We start from the raw sequence: 24,897 nt of genomic DNA, 5'->3' as shown, positions 1-24,897 counted from the left end.
AATCACCAGAGGTAATATTCCCACATCCAATTAGGCCAGAAAGTCAGTCTTCAGCCTCATATGGCAGGATACATTTGAGTTTTAAATCATAGGACTGGAAGAGACCTTAAGAGGTCATCTAGTCCAGTCCCCTGCATTCATGACAGGATTAAGTATTAAGTGTCAACATAAGTTTAGGAAGTAAGATGGTCAGAACACCCCAGAGTTATCAGGTGCCCTTGCACAAGTGCTGCAACAGGAAATCAGGCAGCAACTGGTTCCTCAGACTGGTCTAGGGTGTATTGTGCTAGGCACTACTTAAATATACAAAGAATCAGCAAATTAATGACAATTTCTATAGACAATTGGGATGAGGATTTCACCCAGCGCCTCTGCCTTTCAGTCTAAAAACAGGTTCAACCTACAGAGACTTCTGCCAGCATAGGTATGTTGATCAGGTGTGTGAAGAGTGATCCCTGACAGACAGTTACGCTGGCAGAAGCCTCTAATGGGATTTGCTAGTATAACTGCATCTACATCCTCACTGACACCGAAGCACTTTTACTAGTATAGGCTTTCACTATACCAGTGAAAAGCACAACCAACACAGCTGCATCCAAACTAGGAGTGCTTTTCTGGTATAGCATCCAGCATTCCAATGTTGGTAAAATGCTTCTGGTATAGCCAGAGCCTCAGTCAGACTTTTAAGAGCATTCATGGCTCCAAACAGCACCACCGAAGGCAAGAAGGCAGGCATTACTAACTTCCCACCGACCTCCTGAGTTCAAGAACCATTTCAGCAGGAGCCTGATGTTAAGCAGAAGCCATGTTTAGCCCTCTTATACAGGCAATCTATTCTTGAACATTTTGGCCTCCCCTCTATATTATCACTAGCTTCCGGTACTTAGTTTTGCAGATTGTAAGCATATACTTCTTGCTGCTATCTCCACACTATGATTATTCTGGCTAATGGGTACTTTTAAAATGTACTCAGATAAGTTCACTTTCCATTACCCAGTAAGAAGTAGAGGATGCTGGGGATGCTAGATTCCTGAAAGGGAGACTTGATAAACTAGGGCCCCTTGCAGCCCTTAAGACGACTGCTATGTGAAAAAAAGAGACAATACAATGCTTCTTTGTTAAAAGAACTATGATTTAAGAATGGAAGATGTGTCCCTGCAGTAAGTCTGCATGCAGAGTCCAGCTGAAGTGAATAAAGTCTACACGCTCTTAAATGTCTGGTTATTGCAAAAAGATCCATTTGCCTTCAGTTACTTCATCATCTGCATCTATCCTAAACTCATATCAGTGGTTCTTAACGAATATCATGTATCTAAAATTCAAGATTTTATAACCAAGCAATATTCTTAAAGTTGCTCACTATACTTTTATAGCAAGCTATGAAACATGGGACAGGAATAAGACCTAGATGAACAAAAGAATTTTTAAATATATTTATTAAACCAGTAATGCCACATCACAGATAGCAATAATCAGTGAACAGATGCCATTACATGTATGGCATAAATGAAAGTTTCAGACCAGTTCAGGATTACTGCACATTTCAGTCCAGAATAAGGAAAGGCTATTTCTCTCTCCATTCTTTTGGGGTAACTTTGCCAACAGGTGATAAATTCCACTCAATTCCAGTTTGTGTTGCCACCTGTAATAGATTAAAAAGTTATATAAGAACAAGTTTGTCTAATTCCAAGGCCCAGAAGACCACTGTAATCATCTAGGCTGATCTCCTGTATATCATAGAACTTATCCAAATTATTTTGGGTAGCATATCTTTTAGAAAAACATCCCATCTTGTTTTAAAAAGTGGTCAGTGATGGAGAATCCACCATGACCCTTGATAAGTTGTTCCAGTGGCTGATTACTCTCCTGTTAAATAATTATGCCTTATTTCCAGTCTGAGTTGGTCTAACTTCAACTCTCAGCTATTGGATCATGTTATACCTTGCTCTGCTAGACTGAAAAGACCATTATTAGGTACCTACCATATTCATGGTTCATTTTCATAAATTTCACAGCATTTTAAAAATCTTGAATTTCAGAGTTTCAGATACTTAAATCTTAACATGAATATGTATTTAAAAATGGTAAAAACATAAACATGTAAAGCCCTTAAGATTCAGCATTTCTCCAACTGGGGGTCCTGACTCAAAAGGATGGTCACAAGGCTATCGGAGGGTCACGATATTGCCTCTATTATTTCTGCACTGCCTTCAGAGCTGAGTGGTCAGAGAGCAGCGGAGGGATGCCCAGCTCTGAAAGCAACACTGCCACCAGGAGCAGCACTGCTACCTATAATAGCCTTGCTAACCCCTTTTGGGTGGGGACCCCCCATTTGAGAAAAGCTGTGTATTTTTGTATACTTTTACTCTGTAGCATAGAATACTTACTATAAAAAAGTACCCTATTACATGGTGAAAGTACACAAAAGATGTCATGGTCTATGATGCAATTTTCACAGCCATTAATTTGATAGGACCCTAACCATTATTAATAGTTAGTAGCCCTCAAATCCAATAAAGCTATACAGAGTAAAAGTTATGCATATTAGGTGTCTCCTTTTAGAGAGTGACAGTTTCATAGTATCTTTAACCTATGCAACTGTTCAAGTTAAAAAAAGAACAGTTGAAGGGCATCATTCTTATCAGTATTATTTTTACTCTCAGATTTGACATCTTATTCAGCCCCTTACACTGATTCCATTGGTATTACATTTATACTATTTTACAACAGTAACTGATATCACAGAAATATTAATAACTCAACATCCACACCTGTCTTTTACTAAACTGTAAAAGAAAGGAGACTTATGTCACATACTGTATTAGAAATCTATATTTAAAACATTTAAAAACAGATACTGTGAAATTCAGGGGATAACAGCATCAGCCCAATATCTTGATCTTATAGTACAGCCACACAATATTTTCACCAACATAAAAAGAAAACTCGAGTTGAATAGCTCACTCATCCAACTGCCCATTTTGGAAATGCATTATTAGACAAAGGAAGTGTGCTTAGCTTATATTTAATCAAGCTGTTTAACAGTTCTGAAGACTTGCAATAAATTGATATTCAAAATAAGTGCCTATTGAAGCCCTACATTTAAAGCTGTACTAATGAATCGCTTCCCTTTGGGGTATTCATACAAAATTACTCTTTCAGGAAACCCCAAAGCCCTACACTTCGAGTTGCTTCATACAGGCAAATCCTTATAAAGGTGCATAACAACTTGCAAATTCAGGGCTATAATTACAGCAGACACTAGTGATAGTACCAATCATATAGTACTTACATATCCCCAAATGGAGGCACAAAATAGGGCTCCACCAAGTAGTATAACGTTGCCATATTTATCATGGAAGTCAGATGCATGTTTGTGGTGACTCTGTCTTGCTGCAATCCACTGAGTGCCCCGAGCTAAGAGAAATTGTCAAAATGTCAGATGTACCAATGGACTGATATACACATCTATTCAAGTCTCTGGCAGTCCTCCCATCCATCCCCTAGAAAAAATGTACTTCAGAACACTAAGGATAAGGATGATCTTCATTAAAACAGAGAGCTAGACACAAGACTTTGTAACATTCTGACAGCATTACAAAGCCACACAATTGCTGGAACAGAGAAAATGATCCATTTTAGACAAATCCATCAAAGACTTGTTAATATTTTATTTTATTTGGTTGGCAAGCTACTTTAAAACTATTAGGCAGGTAACTATAAAATACACCCACAGAAATGAAAACCTTTTGTTCACTCAATTTCAAATCTCTAGTGCCACTCTAGGTACAATCACTTCCTCAAATGCTAAGATATATGGTTAGTCTATAAACTTATCAATACACACTTTTTCACAAAGAATGTCTGTAATTAATCCCAGTGTTTCCAGAAGGAGCAAAGAAGCCAGAAAACTTATGATGGTATCGCTCTCACACACACAACCAGGAAAAAGACTCACGCACTGTGTAGACAATGCTAATTGAAATATAAATCCCAAGAGCTGAAAAATTTTGTATGAACTTACTCTTGTGAAATTAAATGTACTAGGTAAGATCAAGGCCCAGACAACCAACTTCAAGAAGGCTGTAACCTGATGTTATTTCCAGAGCATTTTACGTAGGCAATGCACTGAAATAGTCACACACTAAAACATGGTCTCCCTAACATTAAACCCCCGCCCTTTTTTTAGCTTCCACTTTAAAAACCACTGAGCTTAAATTAAGCGTTTTGCCAAACGTTTACTTATGTGCTCAAACAAGACATCACCCATCAATCCGTAGGCTTCCAGTATATATCAATAGCGCCCACTCTGCCTTGGAAAGTAACAATCCAAGGTCTCATTCCTCCAACAGCATCCATATGAGCAGACCCCTGTGCCCACGCCATTCCCCACGCCTCGGCGGAGACTACCCGGACGGGGAACGGGCTCGCGGCGGCAACTGACTGCAGGGGTCGGGGGGGGCTGGGTTCCAGTGCGGACCAGGTCGCTGCGGAGCGGCGAGGAAGGGGCGCTACACGGCTCAAGAGCTCTCGGTTCAGAGGGGACTGGGATTCTGGGGACACCCGCCCAGCTGTGCCCCAAAACCCCTCCACAGCTCACCGCTGAGGCGCACCGCGGTTCTGGCCAGAGGCAACATGCTGGCGTCTCGGACAGATAATTTCTGTCCTTCTCCTTCTGCGCCTTATACCCTTGCGAGCAGTGAAAAACAAAATGGTGGCCAGCCAGGAAGTCCGCACGCTGCGCATGCGCCCCGTGGGGCATGTATTCCATCCTCTTCCTGAGCGCGGCCCCACGGCATTCTAGGAAATGTAGTTTCTGCGGTTGCGTGGAGGGGCTCTTACAACCATATGGGAAGAATCCGCTGTACCCGGGAAGCTGGGGGCCCGGGACTCCCACGGGCTCCCCCACACTCCCTACGTTAGTGATGGCTTTTGCTATGGGAATTAGTCAGTCAGGAGAGGAATCTTAGTGGCGGTGACTCTGTAGTGCAGAATAAGGATCTCCCAGCTGCCTTTTTTAATAGCGGTGTCAGGATGGCCGAGTGGTCTAAGGCGCCAGACTCAAGGCTTAAAGTGCCTTCCTCTCTCGAGGGCTGGGTGTTCTGGTCTCCGTATGGAGGCGTGGGTTCGAATCCCACTTCTGACACATTTTTTTTTTTCTTTTCGGTATTTGTGCGAGTAAAACACCGAGTTTAACTGTAATAAGCACCCGAGGAAGCGTTTTACTACGCGGCAGGGTAGGGATCACTTCACGCAGACAGGAATTTACATAATATAAATATACATTGTGGCGCCCATTAAATAGGGACTTACATTATAAAAATGACTAAATAAAGACAGGGATTTACACTATATATTCAGAGAAAGCCTTAACTGATTCATAGGCATGATCTAACTTGGTCATTGATGTATCGATCTTAATAATGTAAAATCCCTGTGGCTCTGATTTTACAAATACATGTGCATATGAGTAAAATTAAGCATGTAGTTATATGATTGAAAGATCACAGTTTATATCTATACAAACAGGTGCATAGAATAAGTATAAAGAACATATTTAAATACTTAAATCACGTAAACTCTTGCATATGTAATGGCTACCAAATTAAAATCTCTCAGTAAGAATATGTCGAGAAAGATAGAATTTAAATCCATACCTATGTCATACATCGAAAGATATAGGTATGGAAGTACATTCTATCTCTTTCTTGATAGTGATATAGATGCATGCATGGTAGTGCCTTGTCTTTATACAAAAAACGTGCATTCCTGTATGTATAGCGGAAATCTCTATTCGTATATAACTATGTATGTTATCGATATTGATTTATTATAGCTATACTGATATATTCCAGATAGTTTTTATGATCCATGAAGAGGCAAACCGCGAAACTGCTCTGCTTAGGTCAACGAGGTTCCACTTGCGTGCAAGGGTCTTCTTAGGTAGACCCAGTTACAGCACGACGGTCCAAATCTGCACAAACTATGACAGGATACAAGAAATAAAACTTGACGGATCAAGATGATACTTTAAAATAAATACCACAGTATAGGAATATAGGATTGTGTAGCTGCATGAGAGGGGTATTTGAGGATCTACTATAAAGATTATTTTCCTAATTATAATACTCCCGGCATGCACTATTTCTTCAGAGGCATCCAGCCATCCTGTTGGTTGCTCCTGCTATCCTATGTCTAACCGAATATAAATATATAATAAAATGTATAAATGTATAATAAAAGTGTCTTCTGTGTATTAACAGACCCATCTGCCTTCAGAGGGTCGGCGCCTTCAGATCTCATGGACTTTTCATAGACGCTGAAGAACATGGTTAGTAGTTAATACAGTAACAATTTCAGGGGCAAACAGTTGAAAGTTGCACCATAAACCGTGGAGCAATGAAGCTTGGAAATGGAGAACCAGAGACAGTGCTCAGAAAAATGGAAGCCAAGGAAAGCAATCTGGAAAACGGACTTTTAGCTGAAGAGAAGTACTGGTTAGTCATCAGTAACGCTGAAAATGCAATCCTGGGGTGCTTCACGAGGATAGGACATTAAGATTCACATTTACAATGTGACAGGACAGGAAAAGACTGTCAGTGCAATGTGAGCTGCGGATGAGACTCCCAGACAAATAATACCTGAAATAGCACCTAGAATAATGTGCAAGCCAGACTGGACACCTCGGTACCACGAGGCACCCCTCTCTGCATTGCTGATGCTGCCCTGTGCCCTGTCTGTAATGCTGTCCTTACTCCAACTATTTAACTGCAGTGACGCTGCTGCCTCAGCTCATCGCACTCCCAACACCCAGGCCAGTTTAGCTCCGCCCTGCATCCTGCGGTCCCTATCACAGCCCATCCGACTACTAGTTCCGCTCCTTGGCCCTCCGAACCGACTCCTCCCAATTCATCAAACAACCAATCGCACTACAACAGCTTGCCTCGTTATGATTGGCTGACGGATGAGGACGTTAGACCAATACAAAATGAGCTGGAGCCAAGGACGTGAATGGAAAGTAGTCTGTCCGCCTTGTTCGGCCAATAGAGCGGTGCTCCGAGTAAGCGGCCAGGCCAATCAGCGGCGGGTGCCGGTGGAAGGAGCGGACATGGCGGCGTTGCGGGTGCTGATGTTGGGGGTCTTGGTGGTGCTGATGGCCTGCGAGGGACCCTGGGCTGCAGGGCAGAAGCGGAAGGAGGTGAGGGCCCCCCGCCACCAGCTGGGCTGAGGGAGAAACCGGCCCGGGATTCCCAGGGCTATAAGGGCCATAGTCTGCCTGGCTACCTTCCGCTGGGGGAGCCCGGCCATGTCCTTGGGCTGCCTAGCCTTGGGGAGCCGGGCCCCCGCCTGTGGGGAGCCGTCCGCCCGGAGGGGGGCAGCGCGGGGAGCCGGGCCCCCGCCTGTGGGGAGCCGTCCGCCCGGAGGGGGGCAGCGCGGGGAGCCGGGCCCCGCCTGTGGGGAGCCGTCCGCCCGGAGGGGGCAGCGCGGGGAGCCGGGTCGTGCCTGAGGCGAGGTCATCTGTGGTCATCGGTAGGGAAGAATTGTGGACCTTACTTAGTTGCTGTCACTAAGATGTGTCCAAGCTTACATGCAGATAAGTGTTTTTATATGTGAAAATGATTGCACTACTTGTGTATGGGTTTGTCTGGATTAGCTAAAGAGAATGGAGCCTATTAACAGTATCCGAATAGAGAAATCATTGCAACTGAGCAGTTATTTTTTGAACAAGGTAATGTTCTTAAGTTACAGGAAGTGATCCAAAACTAATCTATAATTTAATTTAAATCAGTAGGCTTGTTTAGCATTACTGGACAATATTAGGATCTGTTTTCTTGGTACATTAATGCCTGATCGTTGGCTTTTGACCTGATTTTTTTTGGAAGTACTGAACACTCACTCCAGAATTTCAGTCATCTTGTTGAAATGTCACCATGAGACTGTTAACGGTTCAGAGTATCAAAAGACAAGACTCTTTTTAATGTCAGTCCAGTTTTTAAAATAAACATTTTTGACTTTATTTTTAGATGGTTTTATCTGAAAAAGTTAGCCAGCTGATGGAGTGGGCCAGCAAAAGAGCTGTTATCCGAATGAATGGAGACAAGTTTCGTCGCCTTGTAAAGGCACCACCAAGAAATTACTCAGTGGTTGTGATGTTCACTGCTCTTCAGCCTCACAGACAGTGTGCTGTGTGCAAGTATGGACTTAATTAAATTCTAAAGAACTTAAATGTAATGGTTACTGTAAAAGGTGCCATATGTTCTGAGTGGGTAAAAGCTGTACCGACCTACTTTGCAGTACCTTTTTCTTGAATTTGAGCAGTTTCAGAGTGGGAGAGAGCTACTAAGACACAATAAACTGTAGTAGTATTTTTCTAATGCAATCTCCTATATATGCACATGCACAGATCATCTAAAGTCATATTAACTGTGTTGATCTCTGTGCTGCAATAATTGCAGCTGTGCAGTATGAAAAAGGGAAGTTTTTGGAGGGGTTAACATTAATCTTTTTGGGTGAATGGCTAAACACTTTTTTTAGAGTTTGCTGTTGAGCCTTGTAGTTTAAGATTTTGCTCATATCTAGAGTATTTATTTACATTTATACTGTATCAGATCCTGGGTTCTGCTTCTGCCACTTTGCATTGCTCCAGAGATATAAAGGGACACTGAAGATGGCTTTAATGGCTAGTCGGGGAAATCTCTGGGTCACCTCCATGTACAGAAGCATGTTGGGGGAAGAGGGCATACCTTGAATTCTGCTGCATTCTGATGATCCTCAGCTGTCACAGCAGCACCTTGGAGCACAGGCAGCTGGGCACAATGAAAAACAGCCTTGAGCATCAGTTTTTCATATGCCCTGCTTCCTGATGGTGGGCCCAGTGCAGCTTGACCAGTCCAGAAGATCTGCCCCACACCTTAAAAACAAAAAACTCTGTGTGCCCAGTGCTGAAAACAGAGGAATGAGCAATGAAGCATGACCATCTTGTTAGTTTTAAAATCTTAACTGAAAAGGAGTTTTGGTGTGGTTGGGAGATGTTACTTCCAGTGAGATGTTAGAGCTGGAAGGATGTTCACAGGTCCCTCTGTTTTGGACATAGCCTCATGAGTATAACATCTGGTTTTATATGTTTTGTTTTGGTTTTTTTTCTTCAGGCAAGCTGATGAAGAATACCAGATTCTGGCAAACTCCTGGCGATACTCCAGTGCATTTACCAATAAGGTTTTTTTTGCCATGGTGGATTTTGATGAAGGCTCGGATGTATTTCAGATGGTAATATATTTTTCATTTTTTTTAAAGTGATTTTTAGTTGGGGAGAACTGGGGGGGGGGGGGGGGGCAGTGATAAAGAAATCTACAATACAGAAGATATGGTACAGTATTACCATAATGAGGGATGCTGGCCAATCTGTAACGAAACTGCTGCAAAATAGAAATTGCACAGATTTTTTTTAAAACCACAACAACCCTCCAATCCATGAGAAATATGCAAGATTTGTTTGCTAATGTGACAGTAGCACTAATAGGCCAAACTACTAATAATACACAGGTAACAGTGCTGAATAGGCATGAGTGATAGACTGGATGACCTGATTAGGTCTTTTATGTCTAACTCTTGTAATGCCATTCAGTGTAATAATGGAATTACAGTGACTTGTAAAATACCGGAACTAATTTAAATGTTTGTGGCAGTTTGCAAAAGACTTCTAACTCTAAACAGTGATGGGGGAGGGAAAAACATTTAATTTGTTATAAAGGTATTTTTAAGAAACTCGGTGTCCCATTTAAAGGAGCAGTGTCAGAAAACTGATTCTTTTTTTTTTTTTTTTTAACTGACTGGAAATATTTTCATGTCCGTCTGATTTTCAGAAATGTGACAAGTTACTAGCAATGCACAGTAAATTACTCTTTAAAATGTCCACTTAATTTTTTCCTAAAAATAAAAGTCCATGTTAGTTATAGGCAAACAATCTGTGGTCTGTCTCTTAAGACACAAAATCTGTTTTTGAAAGAAGTGCAAAATCCTCAGAAAAAACTAGAAATGCCACCCTCCTTGCATTCTTTCAAGTTACTTGGAACCTGTGCAGCTCAATCATACAGATTATTCGGGATAGTACTTGATCCAGAATGTACATTATGTTTGTGTTAATTTGTTTTCAGAGAATTGTCAAATCTTGATCTTGGAGATTTACAGTTGGACCTTTACAAAACTGTGATTTCAGTTTCATGTTGAAGCAACTCAAAAGGAAAATCAGATTTTGTAGCTGATTTGCCAAGCTTTGAGTGCCATGATTGTTTCAGTCTAAAAGCATAATTCAGTCCAAGGTCACTGAAAGGTTTACACACCCTATCTAAGATTTAGGCTCACAGTGAAACTTTGGTGAAGCCGTGCTGTTGGAAATTTTATGCAGGTCTTTTATGACAGAAATAGCTGCTTAGCTATAGAAATATGCTAGGCTCATCAGTATTCATTAAGATGTATGCGATTATCTTTTGATGCCAATACGTTTACTCTAGACACTACTATATAGATTTCTTTATAGATATACTTGTATACAAAGACTCAAAAAACCTTCCTTTATGAGCAACGGCAAGAATAGTACTTTACCATATAGACAACTCTCAGGAGCTTTATCTCTCAGCTGATTTCAGGTACATGTATTAACTGTACAACCTTCTTTGAGTTCTTTGCTGACAACAGATGTCAGTATCGAAGACATGAGAATATTGTTTATATTAGAAATTAAACAGTGCTGTGTTAAACCTAATGGGAGAATATCCAGTCTCAAACTGCTTTCTGAGATGTGCATTATTGTTAGCATTGGGTATCGAATAACTGTGGGTGTCTCAGGACATTCTGGATACTAAAGAGAGAAGAAAGTATGGAGCATTCAAGAAGAATGTGTCTGACTAATGTACTGTATACATAATTTTGTGTCATGGATTTTTGCATATCCTAGACCATTTTATGAGAAAAAACATTCAGGCTACAATACTATTTTTTGTTGAAATACCCATGAGATCTATTTTATGAATAGCCCTTCTGTTTAATTACGTGAATAAGCTACAGGACAAAACATGAATGAGAAACAAATAAGAAAAGTGCAATAAAATAAGAAAAGTTTAAATGGCTAAATAACTTTAATTCTTGATGCTTCACTTCTACTTTTATTTATTAATCTTTTTAATGCAGCTAAACATGAACTCGGCTCCAACCTTCATTAACTTCCCAGCTAAAGGGAAACCTAAAAGGGGTGACACGTATGAGCTGCAAGTGCGAGGTTTTGCGGCTGAGCAGCTTGCTCGCTGGATAGCTGATAGGACTGATGTCAATGTAAGTACAGATGGACTTTCATTTCCTTCCTGCGATGTAAATCTAGCTGTGGAGAGTCTGTTTGCCAGATATACACAATGGGGAAGGAAATCTATTCTAATTGGCTACTCAGTGACACTGTTCAAAGCAGGTCCTAAGCCCAGCTGTGTCTAGCTGAGCTTTGGAGATGAAGTATCTCTTAAAAACAGGCAACTTGTTTTACATGCCACATTATAATATTTTACATTTATTTAATGCTCTTCCCCTAGAATGACTCCAAATCCCTTTACAAACTTGTGTGGATTCACCCACCAGTAAAAGCATCCACCTCCATGGAAATAAAGCTGTTTTATCATTATCACAGGAAGAATATTAAATATGGCCTAACAGATTTTGCTCTATAGTATGTATTATTGAAACAAAAGATAAAAGGCATTCATTTCTGAACTACAGTTAGAATTATTAAAGAAATATTAAGTTGGTGTGTTGTGTACATTGGTATGGTTTTATTTCTCCATATTCATCCTGTTTTTTTTAAAAAAAGAATTTTTTTAAGATAACCGTTTGCTTGCATAGATTCGAGTGATAAGACCTCCGAATTATGCTGGTCCCTTGATGTTGGGTCTGCTGCTGGCGGTCATTGGTGGCCTTGTATACTTACGGAGAAGCAACCTGGATTTTCTCTATAACAAAACTGGCTGGGCTTTTGCTGCTTTGGTAAGCAAAAATACTTTTTTTAACCTCTCCCTGTTTCAACTTGATCCAGATTGAATTGAAAGGGAAGGAAATATTGCATTTGCTTTGTTACCTCTCCTGCGTGGGAAACTATTTAGTGGTGAAACAAATAACCTTTTTCCGTCAACTGGGCGTATTATAAACCAGATTCTCCTACTGACCTCAGAGTAAGCTGAACATGAGCAATTCAGGAGAGCATTTATAACCAAACAGATGAGGCCAGACTACATGCCACATCCCTCCACACAGATTATTAGTGTGAATTTTATTTAAAATGAGTTTTTTACCTAGTTTATACTTAGGCTCTGATTATCCCTAGTCTAATTCAGTAAAAACTCATTTTTCAGGATATTAAAATACAGGCTTCAGACTCAAACATTTGCTATTTGGCCTCTGGAATTGCAGCTTAAAGTCCTAAGTATTGGTACAGGTGCTGGGTATGTAAAAAGGGCTGAATAATTTTGTGACCAACAGTGTTTGAAGTTATTCAAGATACAGTCAATCAAATGTTATATATCAGGGCATATGTTGATAGCATTCAGAAGATCGGAAAGAATCTTTCCCTGCTATACGGCTTTGGTGTGGTTTTGTTTTGCTATTAGTTGATACCAGACTTGATGGGACAGTGGCCTGATCTAGTTTGGCAAATCCAGTGTTCCTTGAAATGTGAGCTTATTGTTCTTCTAAGAAGAGAGGACATCTTGGCTAGAACGTAGTACACTGTAAAGAGTCTTTTGATCTTAATGGCAAAATCCAGAGGCACGGGGACCAAGAGTTCGGTGTAATGCAGATCATATTACTACAGTATTCATATTTTACATAAAGGGTTATTTGTGCCACAGACTTTCAGGTTTGAGTGGAGATGATTTTTGAAAAACATGACTTCTGGAAGGAAAAGTCCATACTTTTGGTTAGAGTGAAGATGAGGTTCATGTAGCTTTTTTTTCTTGGTTGTCTGGTAGTACTACTTGATTGCAAGCTTTTCAGTTCAAACTGTGAGAAACATTATCAGTTAAGAATAGATATTGTGCTATGCGTTGTATAAGGCGATATCAACATCTGTACATTCCTGGGTGAAGTGAATTGCAAAGATGAAAACTGAATAGAGAGACGTATGAGGTCCATACTAATTTGTCTTATGTTCTTCCTTTCTAGTGTTTTGTGCTAGCAATGACATCAGGCCAAATGTGGAATCACATCAGAGGGCCACCATATGCTCATAAGAATCCCCATACAGGACAAGTGGTAAGTCTTTATCTTTGTAGGATTACAGTGAAAAGATCCATATTAAAAAACACAAAATCCAGGATGCGAGTTTTGTTTCTGACTTCTCTCTTCCTGTGTCAGCAAGAGTAGGAATACTACAGAAGGAGCTCTTGAGCAGTCAGTGGGCAAATTTGAGGAGTTGTATTAACTGGTTTAGAAGGAATACCTATTTATCCTCTGCCAGAAATATGGGAATCATGAAAGAAGGGCCTCGAGAGTAAGATGTGGGAACAGGAAGCTCCTCAGGGCTCCAGCATGGATTTAGAGGGACCCACATCGGGTCCTATCATTCTTTTGACTAAGAAGGACAAAGAAACATGACCTTTTTGTTATGGATTGTGATTAATATTTTGGATGTTATCACAAAGCAATGAAGTCAGAATTTGCCAATCAAGTTTACTACATAGTTGTTAGCACTTAGAGAACATAGAGTAAATGTGACAGTATATACTAAATTGGTTTGAAGTTCATTACAACCAGACTGCTATTTGCTGTAGTGCCTTATAATTTAGTGTCAATGCCACAAGAATGGTGCTATTAACCCTATGATCCAAGAACAAAGGCTGCTTAATGTCTGATTCAGTTTAAGTGTTTTGTCTTTTGTAGCTATTTCTCTTGTGTGCAATAAAATACATAAAAATAAAACTAGAAATGTAGTCACTAATCAGACTAAGAATGATCATTTTGACCAGCCTGATGACATGCCATGCTCAACTCAGTATGATAAATCACTAATTCATGACTAGATTGCATGTAATAGCTAATACTAAAAAGGGAATGGTCTAGACAGAACCCTGTATTAGGAGCAGGGAAAACCAATTCAGAAGAGGGAACTCAATTGTCTATAGTTCCATTTATTTATTTTAAATGCTGAGGGACTTCTTAGTTTCAGGTATGCTGCCTTTTAAGAGGAGGCTTCCATTTCTTGCTGTAGACGTATCAAAAGTTAAGTGAAGATACAAAAAAGAATTATTTAGGGTAGATAAGTACAAATTATCGTGTTAAGTGAGTCAGAAATGATACCTGTTTTATTTTCTACTTCCAAACTTGGAATTACATTTTATAGATATTTTGCTAACCGCTTTCTTCTAGAATATATTCTTGTTACTAATCTATTTTAGAGGAAGCGCAACAGTTGCACTGTCTGCTTAGACTCTGGAGGTACATTATTTTAACAGAACTGGCTTTTTTTTTATCTACTTTTTATCTCAGCCCATCCATCCTTCTTTGTCTTGTCTCCATAAATTTTAATTCCATCTCTCATATGCCCCCCGCTGCTCTACTCTGTCACTTCCATAAACACATTTTAAAAAATGAAACTAAGACATCTCCGGGCAGTGGGAGAAGTGACAGCAGTTGGACTTCTAAGCAACTTTCTTCTGCTGCTTTCAGGTTCTCTGTGTTAAACCATTTTATTGCCTCTCGGAACCTGGCCTGCCTTTTTTTTTTTTTTTTTTAACATGTACAACTTCTCTCCTCACCTCCTCCACATACCCAGTAACTAGTATGTAAAACCATTATTTCTATTTGTATGTACTCAGACATGCTTTTGTTCTCTTTGGCAATGTTTTACTGAACTTTTATAATAATTTAATCCTATGACTTATTAAAAAGTTATATCAGCCTGTCTTGTCCTCTTCAGTTCTGCCTTGCATATCAGATAGGCAAGATGCAACTCAAGTGCTTCTCAGTTGTACTGGGCATATGACATCTCTTGAGATGCCTGTGCCCCAGATATTGACACTGAACTGAATGCTGCTTCACAGATCGTTAAATTAACTTGTGAGTAAAATGTGAAATTATATCATGATCTTTACCCAGACAGACACATACACTTTCAAACCACATGTTCCTTTTTAATTCTCTGCGTGTTATAAAGTATTGCTGAGCTGCTGTCAAAAATGTTGTTGTGCTTGGATCTAACATAGCCCCGCATACGCAAAGCTTTGCATATGTAACTGACTAGCAGTAAAATTTTATTCTCCATATAGTCTAAGCTGTTTGTTAACCTGTTCAGTTTGCAACCTTTTAATATCAAACAAACCATGCTTAATATTTTGTCTAAGCCACATTGAGTGAAAATAATTTTCATTTTTAATATTTTTCTTATCTGCATTTCCTGTGTTTTGCTATTGCTTTCTGTTTATCTCGTTCTCAATGGCCAGATTTTATATCCATTACTAATTACTTTAAACTCTGCTCCAAAGTTTCTTTCTTAATTGAATTTTGTCTTTTACAGAACTATATCCATGGAAGCAGCCAAGCCCAATTTGTGGCTGAAACACACATTGTTCTACTGTTTAGTATCCTTTATAATGAAATATACATATCTGATGGCAATTTAATTTTCTGCCAAACCTATACCTTCTCCCTTCACTACAGGAGTAGTTTGCTAAGATTCAAACTGATCACATAATACCAATATTGGTGACCAAAACCTTGCAGTGCCTTTATAATATGTCAACAGCTAACATTTCCTTATGCCCACAATCTGCCAATTCAACAGGATTAGGTATCATTCTCTTCGTATGTCCTTAAATGAAGCTGTGGACGACTGCATTCTTTGAGACAGCCTGTGTTAGTGTCTGGCAATAGGTAAGTGGAAGCAGAACTAATCATTCTTTCTCTGTCTGTTGGTGGAGTCTTTCCTCTGTACTAAGACTTCCTGTCCAATGGAATCCCATAGATGTTTAGTTCATGGGCCACTGCACACTTCTAAGTTCTCCTATTATTATATTAACCTTAGCCATTATGCTAATGTTTCACACCTTTTGTTTTCCTGTCTTGACAGAGTAAACTTATAGCTTTGTCACCACTGCCTTCACATATGTTTTTAAAGTTTTTCTTCTGGACAAGAGCAATATCTTCCAATTCAACTCCTCTCTCCTATTTTTCCAACTTGTGCAACTTTTTTCCTTCCACTGTCAGTAACCTTAGTTGTCCTTGTTTCTGAACTTTCCTCCTCAAGCATCTTTTGTGTTTCTGTAAATCCACCAATTCCGACCTCCACATCACTTCTGTATGCCACTGCCTTATCTCCTTACTGAAATCTTCGTCCAGGTGTTTGTCTCCTCGCCTTTTCTATAGCAACAACCTCTCTACAGCCTCAAAGTCCCCGCTCTTCAGATACCCCTGCCTGCATTTTCAAAGTACAAAGAGCAGAAAATGTACCATAATAACATCAAGCTAGTGCACTGGCTCCACATCTACTGGTTCATTTTAAGATCTAGTACAAAATTCCCTTCCCTTTTCCTTTAAACTCTCCATAATATACTGCAGCCATCCTGTAGACCTTTCCTTTCCCGTAGTAAGGTCACTGGTGCATGAGCCTCTCTATTACAGCTGTTGCCATCTGGAGCAGACTTTCTAGGGTGTCTCCCCCTCAAGCTCTCTTCTCATCTGAAAATGCAGTCTACCTTTTTTCTACTCACCCACCCCCAATTCCTTTCCTTTTTGTAGTTTAATTCTGCTAAGCATTTTGGAGGTACACATTATATAAATGATACAAAACTTAAAATCGCATTAACTTTCTCATTGTTTCACATTCTAGTTTTAAAACCAAAACAAAAAACTACAGTTGACCTTGTAATTCTCAGCTGGTATCCGGTTTCATCAGGCTCCAAAATGGGTCTTGTGTGAATTATTTTTCTTCCCCCCAGAGTCTCTTTTTATTTCAGTAAATGACAGGCTCAGTCTTTTGTCTCTTTACAATATTACAGTGTAGCCACAATATACGATAACTTGTCAGTTCAGGTGAATGAAGAAATTAATGTTAAGTTTGATACAAAGCACCAGGAATCTTTGTTTTCTTTCACTGCACCTTTGACTTATTCTGTTTGTTTTAAGCAGGTGGTAGTGTTTTGTGACTCTGTGTTCTGAAAGGGTTTCCAAATTTCAGTGCATTTATTGAACAGCATGGGAGATATTTTTTGGGGCAAAAATGTTGCCATAAAGACCAGTTTTGGGGCAGAGGGAATTTCTTTCCTTTTTTAGCTATTATTACTCTCCTCTGTTGGTTCTGAATCTAGTCAAATTCCACCTATCAAGAGGTGTCAGGCAGATTGCAATGACAAGATGTTAAAACAAATTGGGGGCTTTAAAGTGCTCTCATTTTGTGTGTCTGTGTCTCCACTCCCTCCATGTACCTACCAAATTTTCTAATCATTAAAGCTCTTCAAAAAAGGCACAATTTGGTAGTATCATTTCATAATTAAGTCCTTCTTTTCATGTAGCTTCACTAACTGAAGAGTCATTTCAACTGGAATTGAAGGGTCTATAAGTCAATGATAAAAACCCATTCTTTTTCAGTGGGAGCAGGATTAGGCCTGAAATGTACATATTAGAATGCAATTAAACAATGTAGGGCTTGCGTTCTGTTTTGTTGTCAAAAGAGTTTCACTATGTTAGATTTCCTTATGGTCAAATACAGCATAACCAGCTTATAAATCCTGACCTTAATTTTAGCAGTATTTTTACTGGTGAATAATAGTTCAAACTGAATAAGAGAAAAGTCCAGACTTTGCTGTTTGTGCCTGTTATAGTCTGTCAAATTAAACAAAAACAGAAAAATATTAACTACCATCTTGTTAGGCCAACAGAAGTTAAATAACAGAGACAAGCTTTTGAGAATCACTTCTCATCAGGAATGGGAAGGTGAACAAGGTAGAGCAATATGAATTAGAGGCAAGGTCTTAATTCATACCTCCCTCTTTCTGAGGGAAAAGTACTATTTGTTGCAAGCTTGCTTAGTCTAATTATGATTTGTAGCTAGTGCAGTTAAACAGATCCCTTACATTTTCCTGGTTTTTGCTCTTCTGTGTTTCCTGGAATAATAATACCATTACTGCATGTTAGTTGTAATTTTTCTACAGTGTCTATCTTGGTTGGGGAGTCTTTAATCTTTCTAATAAGTTTTGTATGTGCCACATAGGTGATTATGATTTAATGGATTTATTAAATTTAAAAATAAGTACATCGTGTCTCTGTCAGTTTAGCCTTAAACAGCTTTTCAGATGGTGGTGTTACTTTAGGAATGGTACTCCTGCATGAAGCTGCTACCTCTGATATGGAGGTGGGGAAAAGAAAAAGTAAGTACTACTTCTAATCCAAGCAGTGCATTTTGTTGCTTAATTGAATCTCCATCAAGGGAAGATGCATTCAGGAAATGTTTCCAGTGTGATGGTTTACGACAGTGCTGGCACTCTTATTAGCTCCCCCCTCCGCCCCGCCCCAAGGTGTTTAGGTTCTCTGCACTTAATTCGTCGTTCACTAAATCTAGCAAAACCATAAAATTCAAAGTTAATTCACATTCCCTCTTTTATTCATACAATTGTTGGAGTGGACTTGGAGCACAGAGGAGAGAAGCAAGATAGTGTCTCACTATTGTCTCGTTTCTCTGTGAGAGACTACTAAAAAATAAAAGCTCAACTATTTATTAAACTCATAATTGAGGGATGAGCACTGAGGTAGCTCTAGGTTGTCAAATATATATTTGATCTTCTAAAATGGCCTTTAACTAAAAATCCAGATTAGTCATCATCCAAGAAATGGACATAAAGCTCCAGGCCTTAGTCCTTTTAAAGCCTTTTCCTCAGGGTTTATTTGTTTATTATGCACAGATTATCATGAAGCAGAGAGCAAATCAGCTGGAAAACGCTGTGCAATAGTTCCTCGGAGGCTTTCCTTGCTTTAACCAGCCAGGAGGGGAGAAGATACAGCTTTCTTCTTTGACTCACCTTCCCCTTCCTTTTATACTTCATCCTGAATAGCAATGTGACAGGCAGCGACCTGCTAATCCTTTACACATTTACACAAGCCTTTACCTTGTCACATTCCACAGTTCTATTTTAGAACCTGATGAAGCATGTACACCTCAAGTAACATTATGTACATTTGGTTCGTGTAACAAAGACGACTAATGTTCTTTCAGTCTATTGTCAGTTCACAGATTATTGACCTAATAGATTGTGGCTGTTATGGTTTATCACAGAGGTTCTCAAACATTTATTTGTAGGCTGCTTCTTAAAGGGACACTGTCACCTTCAGGTTTTTTAAATGCTTGTATATCATCTGTGTTGTCTGTTTTATAGAAATGTTTTGCACATTTCCTTCTCTTCGGTTCATGACGGTTGGTTCAGCAGAAAAGTATACGCTGACCCAACCACAACCTTCTATATTATAATGTGCAAGAACTCTTATTTGGCCGTGCACTAGCTCCTCTCATTTATCTGCAACAGTTAATTCTGCTCAAACTCCCCCTGCACACTCAGCCCTGTGGATGGGAGCAGGGAGTTATTGACACCAGCCTTTGTCTCCTTTGCCCTGCTACTTCCCAGCCTAGGGATGAAATTACCTTCCCCTATTCTGCTGCTCCACAACGTACATGTGTGTGTGAGTGAGTGAGAGAGAGAGATGCTTTCCTCTACCCAGTTGAACTGTTGTGCATAGTATACCCTGAAAGAGGTGAACTTTCTGTTTCTACAGAAGCATTTGGAGGAGCTTAGTGAGGTGCAAGAGAGGGAAAAAAAGGCATTCTGGGTAATATGGACTTTCATAAGTGCTATGTAATATTTGTTAATTAAAAGAGATGGAGGGGCTTGTTTTTCTATACTGGATCTGCATTATCTATATAGGGTGTGTCACGCTGTCTGGAGTGGCCCGCTACCATGAGTGCCAACCTCAAGGCAGACTGTCAAGAAGTAGGGCAAAGGCCCCAAACTGGTTGTATGTTCTATAATTAGATTTCACCAACCCAGTAACAAGTGTTAACTCCTAAAGCACTATAAGTCTTACCATGGAGTCAGAGTCACATTGGGCATTCCAGTCTATCTCGCCACCCAGGCGAGCTGGACTTAGTGATAGGTGGTTGCTATACACCAAAGATCACAAAATACTGTATTCAGGTTACTCCTAGAGCCAAAGGACCCCAGTCAGCTACCCAAGTCAATTTGTACCTTATATCTCACACCAAAGACAATGCTTGTAGCCAATCCTATAGTAAACTATTTAAGAATTTATTAACTAAGAAGAGAAATGAGAGAGTTAGTTATTACAAGGTTAAAGCAGGCAAACACATATAAACAAATGAGTTAGTGTATAGTTTCAAAAGGTGACAGAGTTGTTGTAATTTGTCAGCTCTGAATGTCTTTTAGGACTAACCCAGGTTGACCCTGCAGATCTCTGCTTCTATTTCATAGCTCTGGCCCTGTGAGTCCAAACAGCAAAAGAGATGAAAAGCGTTCTTGTCAGCTAGTTGTATTTTCTTCTTCCTGAATTCAAGCTGATGGGACGAGCCCTTTTGCATGTAGCCTCTTCAAGAGTGGAAGGGGCAATTAATAAAGGCTATGTCTACACTGCACTTTCGTCGCTAAAACTTTTGTCACTCGGGTGTGAAACGCCCCCCACCTATCCCTCGGGAACAAGTTTTAGCAACAAAAAGCGCTGCTGTGGACAGCACTTCGTCGTCGGGAGCTGCACTCCTGTCAACAGAACTACCGCTCCTCATAGGGGGTAGTTTTATTTTGTCGCTCGAGAGAGCTAGAGAGCCACACACAGCACATCTTACAACAGCGAGGCTGCAGCAGCACAGCCATACCATTATAAGGTGTGCTGTGTAGACATAGCCAAAGCCTTTGTATTGTGGTGTCCCATAATGGCCCATTTAGTTTTGATAGGCCTTCTTGATGAACAGGAGATGATCCCTCCTGACTGGGTTCAGAGTTTCAGAGCAAACTTTTTTTTTTTTTACAGTTGCAAAGCAAACACTTAAATATTTCCTGATAGCGTGTGATAAACATATTATAAGTGAGATTAATGCATGCAGCAATTTACAAGCATTTTATAAAGTCTAAACACCTGGTTGTAAGTTCAGTACCCATCTTAACCATACTAACACACAGGAAAAAACAGACTGGTTTCCAGCAGTGAATTTGTCAGTGCTCTGCTGAGGTCTAAAGCCTTGACAAGAGCTGGCACCTGGTCTGCCAGCATCACAGGGTGGGATTTTTTTCAAAGGGACTCAGCAATCGCCTAATCCTGCTCCTGTTGACATCCACAGTTAAATTCCCATTGAGTGCAGCAGGTGGAGATTTAGCTGTTATTGAGCATTTTTAAAGCCCTATCCATAGTGGTGTTTTCAGGGTAGACTTACCTGTCTGGTCATTTTATTCTGCACTCTGTTGCTTATCTACAGTAATGTGTGTAGCTGGTGTTGGCCTGGTGGTATTATTCTTCAGCTGGCTGCTCTCTGTCTTCAGATCTAAATACCATGGCTACCCATACAGGTATGGCTTTTTTGCTGTTTAAATTATTGTGCTTTAATACATAGGTGTTGATGTAGCTATATTATATTGATTAGAACAGAGAATATTCTAGTAAATAAACATACAGTGACTTAAAACATTGAGATTTTATAAAAATATAGGGGTGCTACTTGCATGGTTTACAGTGTAACTAAAAATCAATAAACTGTTACCTTACATTCATTCTGATTGGGGTTTCCCTTCCCAATAGTTTTTTGACAAAAGTGGGTGACTATAAAAAACAATACTTTGCCTGAAGTCCACTTCAGAAGAAAAATGGAAAACAAACTGTCCTGAAAACCCTTTTTTGGTGAAACTAGGGGTGTAAAAGCGAATTGATTGCAGTAATGACCAGAAACTTTTACCTGTTGTCAACAGTTTAGTCCCTGTTTCCTCTATCTTATTCAAAACAAAAGAAAAAGTGCTATGGTACTTTTTATAATCTGACAGGTATAGAGTAAGTAAGAACCCAAAGATTACTTAGCATTAAACACCTTTAATGCCCCATTGTCATTACTCGCCATAAATTCGGTAATAGGAATGAAGCATTTGATGACCTTAAAGCTTTTTTCCTATATTTTTTTCCAATTCACCTCTTTCTTAATCGTTACCTCATTAGAGATGAGATTTTTTTTCAAAGCTGCTTAAGGGATTTGGAACTTAAATTCTACCTGGAGTTCTAAATTTCTTGGGCTGAGATCTTCAAAGCTGTCTGTGTCTCTGCATTTGTTATATGGAGCATCTGGTACAGTTTTTGAGGGGCTGAAGTCCTAATCAACAGGACTCTATATAACACCAGGTTTTGATTTGTAACTATTTTATCCTTTTTGGGGAAAATTTTTAAAAGTTCAAATGGGAGTTAGGAAGCCAGCTCCCATTGACCTCCTCTTCTATTGCTAGTTTATGATTTGCCCTTGCTTCTGTAGGCTGATATTTTCATCTTTCTGCCAGGGCAATCGTTCTTTCAAAAAAAATTCTATTAAAATCAATATTGTGTTTTGGAACTAATGAGGGAGTGCTTCCAGAGCAATGGACAAAGTTGGATCACTGCTCTTTCTAGTGACTGATGTGGAAGGAGACTGTCAGAACCCCCACGTTTTCAGCTTTTAATTCTCCTACCATCAATGACCTTTGTATGTTAATCAACTTTGTAGCCCAGGAGGTATGGATGTGGTTCCCTCCAGAGCCAATCAACTTTATGAGTTACTATAGGACTTGCTGTAAAGGAACTTCTCCCCAACTACTTCCACCTCAGCTGTACCATATACCCAGTTCATGTCATGTTACATTCTCCCATATGCCCCTAATCATTCTAAATGAAACCGTCTAGAAAACTAAATGGAATATTTCTTACTTTAATTCAGTTCTTTTTTTAAAAATATCCTATGTTTTGTTGCAGTTTCCTGATGAGTTAAAGGATTCCACAAGCTGGGAGCATTTGAAAGATGTCAACTCTGAAATTGTGTGTAATGGAACTGAAGAGCTAAATGTGTATGGTTCATGCTACCTCTCTTTAAAGCGAATGAGATAGTTAAACACTGAACCAAAGAAAATGTGTAGTGCCTTAATATGACAAGCAGTATGCTCTGAACATGACATGGAGTATTAAGATTCAGTCTTTTTTCATAAGCTTTACATCATGTTAAACCATTTTACTTTAAACCTAGTGGAATTCAAAACTTAGATTATGGACTACTAGTGTTTCTTTGAAATAACTAGAAACAGTACTTACATTCAGTTTGATAATTTGTTTGCCTCATTTTGTTTTCTGCTCCCTCATAGGTGAGGGGGGTGGTATGTTTTTTGTTTTGTTTTTTTAATTGCATTCTCTTTCCTGTCGACCTGTTGCTACTCTCGCTGGCATTTTTCCTTTCCCTTTTTTCATAACTCTGCCTGAGTCATACCCTTTCATGAATGAAGGGGCCAAATTCAGCATGTACCTGGAAACCTCTTCCTTTTTTCTGGAACACTCTCCAGCTTCTAGTGGCAAATGTGCAGATCTTACAGTCCTCAACTTGAATCTCTTGTATATGACTGCAATGCAGTGCAACTGATTACCCCCACAGAGTAAGGGAAAGTCATCAACATATAGCACTGGTGAATGCATGTGGAATCTTGAATTAAGTTACCTAGAGTGGTTTAATATTGAGTTTTCCCCTCAATGCTCAACACTCCCCATTACCAAAAAGACACTGATATATTTTTTTAATAAAATTACCACCATTTGTTGCAGTCTCTGCTATCCTGAGCTGTCTGATAGGTCTGGGAAATCCCCCCTTCCCCTCTGAACACATTGTCCTGTTACTAATTGGCCAGTGAGGACTCTCTGACTGCCTAAGACTGAAACTCCCCTGTATGCAATAAATGCTGGCACAGTGAGTCCAGTCTACATAGCCCAAGGTCAGGAATGTTCTTAGCCTTTTCTTCATTCTAAATAGTTGATTCTGAAAAACTAATCTGAAACATAGCCCAAAAGGTAGCCAGTTTCAGCTGATAAAGCAGAGGGATCCTAAATGTGGTTTAAAAATATTCTCAGAATCCTGCCAAACCAGCAGACATGCAAGCACTTTCAGTCAGTATCACTTGGAACTGTAACTTGCCACCTCCTTTAACTTGTTCTAATTTCCTTCAGCCTTACTTACTAGGGAGATTGGGTGGGGGGAATACGGGTATGATCCTAGGATAAATATTACTATCCCAGTGGAGATTCTCTAGTTTTATAGTAGCCCTTTCTGCTTGTTAGAGGAAATAAGAGCAGAAAATGGTGAGCCCCTGAGAAACTTCCTTCTCCATCCCATCCCTAAGAAGGAGGAGACTTGACTTCTTCTGCTTCAGCCCAAATAGTCTTAAAATTCCATGACTGGGAATTCCCGCACCTATACTGGTGGGAACTCTTTCAGCTTGACTAGATAGTGCTACCTGCTGCAGGGCAGAACAAATGCTTGGAGGTAGTTTTATCATGGAGGATGTTATAAATAGGTAATTTCTCACCTCCTGTCCTCTTCTCTGTCCCAAAGGGGCAAGGGCTATGGAAGTTTTCTTTAGACTGAAGAGTACATGAGAAATAACCGCTTCATTCAAACTAGAATGTTACTGTTATGCAAGTTCGCTAAGTTAACTTACATCTCAAGTGCCTTAACTACACTAATCTAGTCTTTTGGTAATGGTTCAATTTAAATATTGAGATGTTTTTGTACGGCTCAGAATGATGAGCTTTAGTGGCACAGATAATCACATGATTGACTGGATTTTGGACAACTTTCAATAAAATGTTTTACAGTCTGATCCT

General features: G+C 39.6%; 2 protein-coding genes and 1 non-coding gene across 5 annotated transcripts; 2 read left to right on the top strand and 1 right to left on the bottom strand.

Moving 5' to 3' along the window:
- Positions 1-1,419: 1,419 nt before the first annotated feature.
- LOC102946319 (cytochrome c oxidase subunit 7B, mitochondrial) lies at positions 1,420-4,775 on the bottom strand. 2 transcript variants are annotated; one of them, XM_007060162.4, is made up of 3 exons: positions 4,601-4,775; positions 3,293-3,417; positions 1,420-1,642 (listed from the first exon to the last, which is right to left on the bottom strand). In XM_007060162.4, exons 1-3 carry the CDS (start codon positions 4,635-4,637, stop codon positions 1,565-1,567), a joined length of 240 nt encoding a protein of 79 aa, XP_007060224.1. In that variant the 5' UTR covers positions 4,638-4,775; the 3' UTR covers positions 1,420-1,564. The 2 variants fall into 2 exon arrangements, with proteins under 2 accessions (XP_007060224.1, XP_037765319.1); XM_037909391.2 differs by lacking the exon at positions 4,601-4,775 and adding an exon at positions 4,267-4,519.
- Positions 4,776-5,028: 253 nt separating this feature from the next.
- TRNAL-CAA lies at positions 5,029-5,146 on the top strand. Its single transcript has 2 exons — positions 5,029-5,066; positions 5,101-5,146. It is a non-coding gene; the product is annotated as a tRNA-Leu (tRNA).
- Positions 5,147-6,977: 1,831 nt separating this feature from the next.
- On the top strand, positions 6,978-24,893 carry MAGT1 (magnesium transporter 1). Of its 2 annotated transcripts, none has more exons than XM_007060163.4 (10): positions 6,978-7,198; positions 8,025-8,194; positions 9,150-9,267; positions 11,188-11,328; positions 11,884-12,024; positions 13,198-13,287; positions 15,548-15,611; positions 18,321-18,395; positions 21,500-21,590; positions 23,008-24,893. In XM_007060163.4, exons 1-10 carry the CDS (start codon positions 6,989-6,991, stop codon positions 23,021-23,023), a joined length of 1,116 nt encoding a protein of 371 aa, XP_007060225.2. In that variant the 5' UTR covers positions 6,978-6,988; the 3' UTR covers positions 23,024-24,893. The 2 variants fall into 2 exon arrangements, 1 of the variants encoding a protein (XP_007060225.2); XR_005226733.2 differs by lacking the exon at positions 18,321-18,395 and adding an exon at positions 15,815-15,903 and having other exon boundaries at positions 6,981-7,198.
- Positions 24,894-24,897: the final 4 nt, after the last annotated feature.

Source organism: Chelonia mydas, chromosome 9 (genome assembly GCF_015237465.2).
Source record: "Chelonia mydas isolate rCheMyd1 chromosome 9, rCheMyd1.pri.v2, whole genome shotgun sequence".
Classification (NCBI taxonomy): Eukaryota; Metazoa; Chordata; order Testudines; family Cheloniidae; genus Chelonia; species Chelonia mydas.
This window is presented reverse-complemented; position numbering and strand designations above follow the sequence as displayed.